The sequence below is a fragment of the Papaver somniferum genome, chromosome 11 (assembly GCF_003573695.1).
Source record: "Papaver somniferum cultivar HN1 chromosome 11, ASM357369v1, whole genome shotgun sequence".
Lineage (NCBI taxonomy): Eukaryota > Viridiplantae > Streptophyta > Magnoliopsida > Ranunculales > Papaveraceae > Papaver > Papaver somniferum.
In genome coordinates this window covers 127,511,896-127,523,545 of record NC_039368.1, presented here as the reverse complement: position 1 = coordinate 127,523,545, position 11,650 = coordinate 127,511,896, and the positions used below count along the sequence as shown (strand labels likewise).

At 36.8% G+C, this 11,650-nt stretch overlaps 1 protein-coding gene across 2 annotated transcripts; it reads left to right on the top strand.

Annotated features, from left to right (window-relative positions):
- The first annotated feature begins 8,928 nt into the window (after positions 1–8,928).
- On the top strand, positions 8,929–11,646 carry LOC113323290 (30S ribosomal protein S6 alpha, chloroplastic-like). 2 transcript variants are annotated; one of them, XM_026571579.1, is made up of 3 exons: positions 8,929–9,535; positions 10,463–10,743; positions 11,361–11,646. In XM_026571579.1, the coding sequence occupies exons 1-2, from the start codon at positions 9,146–9,148 to the stop codon at positions 10,700–10,702; spliced, it is 630 nt and encodes a 209-aa protein (XP_026427364.1). In that variant the 5' UTR covers positions 8,929–9,145; the 3' UTR covers positions 10,703–10,743; positions 11,361–11,646. The 2 variants fall into 2 exon arrangements, with proteins under 2 accessions (XP_026427364.1, XP_026427363.1); XM_026571578.1 differs by lacking the exon at positions 11,361–11,646 and having other exon boundaries at positions 8,930–9,535; positions 10,463–10,931.
- The last annotated feature ends 4 nt before the right edge of the window (positions 11,647–11,650 follow it).

Genomic DNA, 11,650 nt, shown 5'->3' with positions numbered 1-11,650 from the left:
ATCAAGAGAAAGTGTTTGTCGACCCCCCTCCATGGAAAGAAAATGTGCAAACATTGTTTTTGATAAGTATTTTGCACCTTTAATAATGATACAAAATAGATATACTTTTTTTTTTGTGTCAAAAAATTTATCAACAAGACAAATTATTGTTAAGTGTGTTGATAGACATTTTTCTTTTTTTGCATGATGGGACAATAGCCCACCATAACTTCTCAAAGCACTATGATATATGGCCCTCAAAACGCTTAAACTTTTTAACCCATTCATCTTAACCTCTCTTTTAAACTCATCGCCTCATTGGTTCCATTTGCTCCACTACTATTACCACTTTCATGAATGATTCATGCAGGAAGAAAACTTATCAACACCGTTAATGGGGAGGTGTCAAAATCCATATCAGATACTCTTATATGAATTTTGGCACCCTCCCAGTAAACTAATATTCTCTGGTAGCAACCAATGTCATTGATTTGTGAAGTTTGTATGTCTAGAAAAATCTTAACCTTGTAAGTCGATTTCCAACATGAATTAGATTCATGGATTTAAGCATGGAGTTTGAGCTTGGGTAGGTGATGTACATTTGGACATTGTCTAACCCTTCAAGGGATTGTTTAACTCACTTTATCCTTACATTGAAATTACCAAAATCTCTTGATTTCTATCTCACTATTAAGTAGCTATTAAGCTTATCTTAATTTATGAAGTATATCCGTTTTTGATCAACTGTAACCTTGTAAGACGGTTTTTCAAGGTGAGTTAGCCCCATAAATTTTAATAAAATCTTTAACCCATTACAAAGGTGAGTTTGGGGTTTGGCCATAAGCTTCAACAAAATCTTCTAACCCATTAAAGAGGCCAACGCAGTTCGTGTATAAATGATAATTCATACTAATAGAATTTAATCTTAAAGTTTGTTAATCTCTCAAAATTTATACGTTCATAACCCATCCGAGAAGGTGATAAGAAGTATAATAAGATAAACGATAGTGTCAACATTTGACGGCAATTGTCGGTAGGCGGCATATTCATGAGTAGAAGTTATGAAAATGAATGAGAATATTGGAAGTAAATTTATAATTTTAATATAAGATGATGATGATCTTTGATTTTGTACCCAACTTCTATCATCTTTTTCAGAGTTTTCTATTTTACTTTACATTGTTATGTCCATCTCAATATTAAACATAGATATCCTTTGGTTTTTTAGACAACTTAAGCTCTAACTTTTCTTAATTAATTAGTAGTTGTAAGCTAACTACAAACTTAATACCAAATTCTAATGAGTTTGTAGTGCAAGTTATCTATTGAATAAGAAAATACTATCATGATTTACTTTTATTCATTATGCAATATAAGCATGCTTACAAGGTGACGGAGGTATTGGGTGATGTGGGATTAGCAATATACTACCACAATATAATCGTGCATCTACCACAATTTTAATTGATCTTCTGGTATTTGCAAGATGATGTACACATCTTGTTTTTGCAAATTGGTGGTGATGCCTCTATTTAACGCTTATAGCTTTGCACGTTCGAAAGAGGTTCGCCAATAACTAAAATTTATGAGAAAAGCAAAAAATGCAAAATTTTAGAAAATGCTAGATATAAAATCATAGCGCCCATCATCAAATTTCATGGCTTAGTCAATATAGAATTATGAATACTCATTCATCAAATGCAACATGGAAGAATGCAGCATATGATGTTGGATCTTTCACACACTCACTTCTCTTCAAATGATTAAGGATGCACACTTGACAAAGTAAGTGCTCAATCTTTTTAGTCCCTACTTATTGATCTTCCAAGATATAAACAATCAAGGCACATCACAAGGAGAAAGATCATAAGTAGACCATGAATGATCTTTTATCTTATCTTATTTTGGCTAAGAAATCACAATCACCTTTTTACTATCACTCATGAGTCATGAAACTGAAGTGACACCCTTTTACCATATCATGATTTATCTAAATAGTTTTTGTGTCACGAAGGCCAGCAGAAGCGGAACCAGATCCAAAGTATAAGGGTACGTAAAACAATGAACATTTCTATATGTGGACACAATATGAATATTAAAGAGTTTATAAAGTTTTTGTGTAAAATAAAAGTACAAAAATCCTAAATGAGCTGGTTGTTAAGGGGGAGCAGTTGCACCTGCCTGTCCTTAATTCCCTCCGCCACCGAATAACGGTTAGCAAACACAATTCAACTAAAAAGCTAGTAGTCTATGACCACGATTCCATGTGTGGGTTTATTTATTTTTATTGATAAAAAATTTGGTGCTTACCAGTTTTAACTCGGATAACTATATGTGATTTTAGGGTTCAGTATTTTCCTTTTTTTTTGAACAGGCAGCAGACTCTCATGGGTTGCGAACATGCCATAATGAAATGGGCTGGGGAATCGTGGTAAACCATCGATTTTGATATCTCTAAATCTCTTCATAACCCGATCATAGATGTACATAGTCACAAAACCTCTCGCTTTAGGTGATTTATTAATGATGATTTGTTTTGTTCCTTCCACCGCACGGAAATACAGACGTTCTCCCCTTGGCCACAGAAAAGGAAGTATGATGGTTTCTTCAACCCATTTCACATCGGTCTTCTTCTGTATGTAGTCATCATCAGAAATCCACAACTTCACCATACTCTCGCCTATCCTGTTAATCAGAGCTATGTGTCCATCTACTTCTAGTAAGAGTTGCTCAAAGTGACGACATGAGTCTTCCGGAGTCTCAGAAGAAGCAATGACAAAGTCTGGGATTGGAATCACTCTGAACTTTTTGGTTCCGACGTCAAATGCCAAGATGACTTCGACATCTGGCTCTTTGAAAAAGTAATCATCGCGGTTTCTTCTGTAAATCGACCGTATCGAACCGTTTGCATAAACCAACACTCCATCTGGCCTAACCGGTGGCACTTCATCTATTGTCTTTTTTTTTTGTTTTGAAAAAGGAAAAGGATATAATAAAAATGAAAGAAAGAACGCCAAGATGACACCCTCCAAAGATACACGAAGATAGGCGACTAGAGAATTTACATTGGACTACTCTCTAAACAAATTCACCCAATCGAAAACTTGACAAATATTGTCCTCCATTGATTTTCTCCTAGGCTAAAAACTTGACAAATATGGTCGACTTTCCCAAATGTCATAGCTCCAGTCTTGGATATAACCCAGGTGCACAGTACCTTCTGTTGGCCAGTTGAAGGATCGAAACCGAATCCATACGTTGGAGATTTAGTAGCACCCATGTGGGAGGTCTGTCACGGATCAAGAACTGAGTTTCTTTTATAATCATACTGAGAGGTAAGAACCTCTATTTATATTTACAGGGAGATACAATATCTAGGAAATCAATTATAATTAAGATGATTGACCCTTGATTGACTCTAACGTATATCAACTCTAACTATTTTAGTAAACAAAATATATGATATCAATTACACAACTATTTTAGTAAATAAAATATATGATATCAATTACACAACTTCAATCACTCTTGACAGAAGATATGTAGTTGTACATGACTTGTTACTATGTACACGCTAATACCCCCCCTCAAGTTGGAGCAGGTGCAGAAATTTGACAAACGCCCAACTTGCTTACTAACTTCGTGAACTGGTATGCACCAAGAGGATTCGTAAAGACATCAGCGAGTTGTGCAGCGGAAGCGATATGGCGTGGACTGATAAGTTTCCTTTGGATCTTCTCACGAACAATATGGCAATCTATCTTAATGTGTTTGGTTCGTTCGTGGAAGATGGGATTCTCTGCAATGTGAATGGCAGCTTGACTATCGCAGTAAACAGAAATAAGGGAAGTAGAAGGAATGCGAAGATCATTGAATAAATAACATAACCACTGCAATTCAGCGGTTAAAGTAGCCAAAGCACGATATTCTGCCTCAGCAGAAGAACGAGATACGGTTGGCTGTTTTTTTGATTTCCAAGAAATGAGACTATCACCCAGTAAGACAAAATAGCCAGTTGTAGATCGACGGGTGGTAGGACAACCAGCCCAGTTCGAATCAGTAAATCCTGTCAACTGTAAAGAACTACGGGAAGAAAGAAGAATGCCATGTCCTAAAGTTCCCTTAAGATATCGAAGAACTCGGATCGCAGCATCAAAATGTGCAGTTCGAGGAGAAGACATAAATTGACTTAAATAGGTAACCGCATAATTAATACCGTGCCTGGTTACCGTAAGATAAAGTAAGCGATCAATAAGGCGCCTAAACTGTGATGGGTCTTTAAGTGGAGCACCATATGTGGGTAATAACTTTAGATGTTGTTCCATAGGAAATGTTGATGGCTTTGCCCCGGTTAGGCCAGAGTCACGCAAGATATCAAGAATATAATTGCGTTGACATAGAAAAATTCCATCAGAAGAACGGGAAACCTCTATTCCCAAAAAATATTGTAAACGACCCAAGTGTTTAATTGAAAACAAAGTTTCTAAACGAGAAATTAGACGAGAAATAGCAGTAGAATCATTTCCGGTAATCACAATATCATCGACGTAGACTAAAACATATAGAGATAAATATTTTCGATGAAGAGTAAACAACGAATAATCAGCAGTAGATTGCTGGAAATCCTCATCAATAAGGGAGGACGAAAATTTCGCAAACCACTGGCGAGAGGCCTGTTTAAGACCGTAAATAGATTTTTTAAACGACAAACTTGGTTAGGTTTACCAAATCCTGGTGGAGGACGCATGTAGATTCCTCATCAAGATCACCTTGAAGAAATGCATTGTTAACATTAAGTTGGTGTAAATGCCAACCTTTTATGTAAGCTAAAGAAAGCAAAACTCTAACGGTAGCTAACTTTGCAACAGGAGCAAACGTATCATGATAGTCCACCCCTTCAAGTTGGGTATAACCTTTTGCAACCAAACGAGCTTTGTATCGCTCAATAATACCATCAGATTTGTATTTAATTTTGTAAACCCATTTGCAACCAACAATAGACTTACTGGGAGGAAGAAAATTCATCTCTATCCAAGTGTCATTGTCCTTCAAGGCCCGAACTTGTTCAACCATAGCATTGCGCCATACTGGAATCTACATAGCAGCCTTAAAAGAAGTTGGTTCCGCTGTGTTCAAAAACTGTGGTCAAGAAAATTTTATGAGAAGGACTAAAATTATCAAACGACAAATAATTTGTAAGAGGATAAGGTTGAGATTGGGAACACTCAACAGAAGAACAAACATAATCTTTTAAGTAAGAAGGTAAATTGTGTGATCTTTCCGATCATCGTAAAACAGGATTAGAAGAGTTAACAGGATCAGCTGTGTGATCAGAATCAAGTGTGGGTTCATGAAGATTACTAGTTTGAGAATCAGGTGGAAGTTCATGGATGTGGACACTTTTTTGGGAAGGGGATGCTGATGCATGAGTGTTAACATTAATTGGGAAGTCCTGAAGTGGTGAATTGTGTTGGTCTACTGTAGTATGTGAAATGGGAGAAGGTGGTGCTGTAGACAAAATGGGTGCGGAAGCAGGTGAACGATTAATAGTGGAATCTGAAGGGTATATATCTTTATGTAAATGTGGTGGAAAATCAAAGAAAAAATCATCATCTGTAGATGACGTAGTTGTAGATGGTTTTGAGAAACTAGTCTCATCAAAAGGAAAAATGTATTCATAAAAGACAACGTCACGAGAAACAAACTTTCGACGTCTTTCAATATCATAGACAATATATCCTTTTTGAGAAAAAGGATACCAAGAAAAATGCAGGGTGTAGCTCGTTGATCAAATTTAGTTTTAACGTTGATATTGCGAGCAAAACAAAGACACCCAAAAACACGTAAAGCAGAATAATCTGGTGGTGTACCAAACAATTTTTCATGTGGAGATATATGATTTAAAAGCTGTGTTGGCATTTTATTTATTAAGTAAGTTGTTGCAAATAAACATTCCCCCCAAAACTGAATAGGAAGGTTGGAATGAAAACGAAGAGCACGAGCTACTTCAAGTAAATGTCGATGCTTTCTTTCAACAACACCATTTTGTTGTGGAGTATAAACACAACTGCGTTGGTGAACAATTCCTATTTTAGAATAATAAGCTTGAAGTTCCTTTGATAATAACTCAGATCCATTATCGGATCGAAATTTTTGAAGATCAGGAATTATAAATGAACCCGACCCGGTAGACACACGACGAACAAGTTTCTTATATTGAGTAATAACCTGGTTAAAAAAATAAAATAAATATTCTAAGGTTTCTGATTTTAATTTCATTAGAAAATCCTAAGTACAACGAGTGTAATCATCAACAATCGTCAAAAAATAACGATCACCATTCAAAGAAGGAACCGAAAAAGGTCCCCGAATATCACAATGAATTAATTGAAACGGAGATGTACTAAAAGTAATACTTTTATTAAATGGTAAGCGAGACTGTTTTGCTATAGGGCAGATTACACATTTGTGTTCCAAAGTAGAATGCATATAATCAAAACGATTAACTAGAGAGCGAAAACGACCTAAACTAGGGTGCCCAAGGCGAAAATGCGATAGATCAAAAGGCTTATTTTTCATAAAAGAAAGCACCGAAGAAGAACGCAATTGATATAATCCTGAAACCAAATCACCCTGACCAATAAGTTTCTTCGTCGATCGGTCCTGAAAACGACAAGAATTATGAGAAAAAGTAATTTCACAATTGAAGAAGAACATAACCTACTCACTGAAATGAGGTTATATTTAAAGGATGGTAAACAATAAACATCCCTTAAAATCAAAGTGGGGGAAAGATTAACAATACCAATATGAGAAATCAAAGCCCTTGTACCATCAGGTAATAAAACACCCATATTAGGCGGGGAAATTTTATAGGTTGAAAATATTTTTAGGGATGAACATGCATGGTGGGTAGCACCGCTATCAATAGTCCATTCAGTATTGAAGGAACATAAAAACGTACCAGCGAGATTCATTTTAGGTTGTTCGTCTGCTGTAGCAGGGAGTGTTGCAGCAAAAGCAGCCAAGCGAGCCAAATGATCAGCGGATAATCCAGGGAAAAGCGGACCAGCAGTAGTTGGTGGAGGAATCATCCCTTGTGATGCATCATGCTGTTGTGGTAGCACACCTTGAAGAACAACAGAAGTGGTAGCCAAAGTTGTGCCATCCCTGCGCTTATATTTTGGTGGATAACCATTCAGTTTGGAACAACGGTCTCTAGTATGACCATCTTTATGAAAATGATCACAATAATAACTTCTCTTTTTGTTAGTTTTGGAAGAGCTATCACCTTCATGGCGAGCAACATCAAGGGTAGCCGATTCAACAATCAGAATGGTATTAGCCAAAGATTGTTGAACCTCTTTCTTGTCGGACTAAATTATAAATAGTTAACAAGGATGGAAACTCAATACGCTGCAAAATGTTATAACGGAGACCAGCATACCTATCATGAAGGCCTTGTAAGAACTCCATGACTCTATCTTGGTTAAGATGATCAATATCATCCTTGGCATTAGCACAAATACAAGTACTTACATGTCCTGAAGTGGTGAATTCTTGAGAAGCCTATATATATATATATTTTTTTTTTATATTATTTTTGTTAAATTTTTTTTTTATTAGATTAAGAGTATTACATTAACTAGCTGGAAGCCTAACAACCTAAGCTCCAACAACTCACTACTACATTAATTGAACAGGTGTTGATGGTGGTTTTTAGTTTAGGATTAAAATCGTAAAACGACACATCTGACACGACGTCATTATGACCATTAGCGCATTTATTAAATTAGTCAGCATGTTTACGTAAGAATTACCAGGGTACTTTTTTTTCACGGTCAGGTTCAACGGCAGAACCCATAACACTAACTGACATCACCTATACCAAACCCTAATTCCACTGCGCCACTGCGCCAATGGCAAACCGTGCCAGCCGCACCTACTGCGCCAATGGAAAACCGTGCCAGCCGCACCCACTGCGCCGATGGCATACCGTGGAAGCCGCACCTACCGCGCCGATGGCAAACCGATGGTTTCAAATACAGTTAGCTTTATGCGGATGTTATCGCAGTATAGGGGCAAAATTGTTGGGTGATCATTAGAAGGACTTGAGTTCAAAACTCATTAGCACCAAATTCTTTGACGCTAGAAATAAAGAAAAAAACATATGTTGATACAATCTAAAGAGGCTAAGTCCTATGGGAGAGTTTGGAAACTGCTAGATTGGTCATCCACGTCAGCTTGGGCGACCTCCTAAGTCCTATGGGATAGATATCTAGTTGCGAGATCGGCCATACACGTCATCAGGGAGCGCCGAACCATTCGGCGTTTTGGGCACTTTTTCTTAGCGCCGAACGGTTCGGCGTTTTAGTTAATTTTTTAGCGCCGAACGGTTCGACGCTTTAAATCTCAGCCGTTAGATTTTCTTAACGCCGAACCATTCAGCGTTTTGGACACTTTTTGAGCGCCGAACCATTCGGCGTTTCTATCTCGCTGCTAGTGAAACTGCGAGCAAATGTTAGGAGAGAGAAATAGCCAGATTGAGTGTTAACTCTTTTCCAACGGTTTTTTCATATTTTACAACACATTTTGGCCAATCTCTCCATCCAATGTCTCCCATAAGACTTAGCGTAAGCCTAAGGAAAAGATATTCGGAACTACACAAAGTTTATGGAATATAAACCACATGCATTCCGTAGATTTGTTATTTGTCAAAATCTGTCTCGAAACGATAAATTTCATGTTCTTTTACCCGATGTAATTGAGGTGCAAGAAAAAAAGTAAATGTTGAGGTTAAATATCTAACAACTTTCTAGTCTTAGTTTCTCAGTTTTAAAAGACCCTTCATTTTTAGGACTCCGATTACTATCTCTTGAAAAATAGTACTCGCTTCATTCCAGAAAATTAAAATGATATCATTTTAAGAAAATTGTTTGTCGGTGTGCACATCCATTATTTGTCCAAATCTGTCTTGAAACCAAAAATTTACCACTAAGACTCTTTTACCCGGTTTAACAGAGGTGTTCGAATACATCTCACAGGCACACAGCCTTATCCAATCAATCATCTATCCATGGCTACAACTTTGTAGCCTTCTTCACTTTCTCACTTCTACACAAAAATCCAGTGAAAACCCTTTGATTCATTCCTCCTCTTCCCAACAATGGCGACATCGGCACTTTCATTAGCTTCCACTTCATTCTCATCACCCAAACTTCTCTCCACTTCTCCTTCTTCATCATCTCTTGTTTCATTCACTCCTCAAGTTTTCTTTCCAAACAAATCTTGTAATTTCAACAGACTTGAGATTCTGAGAAGAACCCATGAAAGCTTATCAGTTAAGGCATTAACCTTAGATTTTTCAGGCTCATTCTTTGAAGGAGGTGTCGGAGAAGATGATGAGTCGCCGTCATCTGGTGGTATTTTAGGAGCTACCGAAGAGAAAGAAGAACCTCAATGTCCACCTGGTTTAAGACAATATGAAACTATGGCTGTGCTAAGACCTGATATGACTGAAGATGAGCGTCTTACTCTTACCCAGAAGTATGAAGAGGTAAATTAAACGATTCTCTTTTAGTTCCGCCTGAATTTGTTTGTAAGATTCTACCATGGAAATGCGGTTCAAGTGTTTGTTGAATGTTCCCAGAGATATATAACTTGCATTGTTAAGAGCAAATAGAATAATTAGGTAGAGATGTGTGTTTTCCTAGTTGCAACAAGTTAAAATAGTGGGAGCTATCAATTTGCTTGCACTGGGCAATGAGATTGAGGCTCTCACAATCAGGGCCAACACTGTTACATGCTCTCAAGTAGCAATTGGCACTGAAATTTGATATGTTGGATCTGTGAATTTATTGTAACACTGTCAGATAATGATTCTTGTTTGTGGGGTGGAATTTTTACTCTGAAAATGATAAAGTTTGTGTTTGCAATTTTTCCCCAAATTTGTTTTTTAAGTCTGTTTACTGTTCAGATGCTACCATAACGCTCTAGAATTTCTGTGAATTTGGAAGAACTCCGAAGTAGTAAATGAGCTTAATTTTCCTTGGCTTTGTGAATGTATTTAATCTTTAAGCTTAACCAGTTTCAAATGTTCCCCTTAAAGAGCACACACAGCTTTTCTGGTATAGCATATTTTTCATTACTACTTGCATCTTTTCGTTCTGGAGTAGTGTTTGTTCTATGTATCGAAAGTAAGCTTTTCCAGTTTTGGGTATTTCTTATTAGTACTTGCAGCTTCAACCTATGACCAGTAGCATTTGTTCTATGTTCTGCAAATCTTTAAGAAGAGGGATATATAGTTTGGGAATTTATCTTCAATCTATGACCAGTCATGCAAACGCATTGGGAGTATTGCTTACACTACTCGTTGCACTATCAAAGATTTAAAATGCTACTCTTTGTCACCCTGCTTGTTCATACTGGAGCAGTGCTTTTTAATTCTTTTTATGAACAAATCTGAAATGTCATTTGTTTGCAGTTGATTGTTGCTGGTGGTGGAATGTATGTTGAGGTATTTAACAGAGGAGTGATTCCGCTTGCATACAGCATCAAAAAGAAGAACAAGGCAGGAGAAACCAACACCTATTTGGATGGTATCTATCTACTTTTTACCTATTTTACCAAACCAGAGTCCATAACTGCTCTGGAGGCCCGCCTCATTAGAGATGATGACGTTATCCGATCATCCAGCTTCAAGATCAGAAAGAGGAAGTACTAGAATCTGGATTTCCTTTTACACCTTCATCTTTGAAAGAAAAGGTAACTTTAATGTACTTATGAGCGTTAATGATGCTTGTTTGTTTTCCTTCGGATTGGTGAAATCATATTTTTTTGTTATGTAGTCAAATTCATGAGTAATGACAGTCGAAGATGTCTTTCCAATAGCATGATATTAGTTCTAATGAAACAAAACTTTTATTGTTACAAGGACATGAAAGTTATGCTCATGTTCCCTAGTCATTTATTTACAAAATTGCAAAACTGAAAATAAAACAGTCGGCTCAATGCTACAAGGGTTTAGAAATTATATGTACAGATGGGTAGTGCAGAAAAATGGTTTTATTTTGTGAGCCATCAAATGATTAAAAGAAAAAAAATCTCAGTCTGTTACTCCATTTTCTTCTTGCCTGGAACCACCTGCAACATGAAAGACATAGAATTCCGAAACTCAACCATTGGAAAACTAATGGAACCCGAGACTGCATCTGATAACATCAATATTAACATCTTTTTGCCTTCAGATGTCCTATTTTGCCTTCAGATGGTCCTATTTTAATCATGTTTTATGATTAACATGAGAAATTTCATGTTTTTTCGGGACATATATGTCTCTGTTGTTCTTGTGTTGTCTTATTTTTTTGTTCTGCCTATACTAGAAATATTCGCAAGCACTAGGGAAAACAATGAAATTACTTAGAAGAAAGCCACGAGATCAAATTAGACGTGAAATAGCAAAATGATACTTACATGGTGAGCGAAAACAGGTGGTGGAAATTGGTTTGTTGTTGTTTCCAGAGGGTACAGAATTGGTCTGACCACAGCTGGAAGGAAAAGCCCTGATTATCATAAAATGAAACCATGTTATGATATTGATATGTCAAACAGTCATATGCAGCAATGCAGATTAATCATCAATGTCCCTGACATTTAAGGGTTTTCGTTTTCT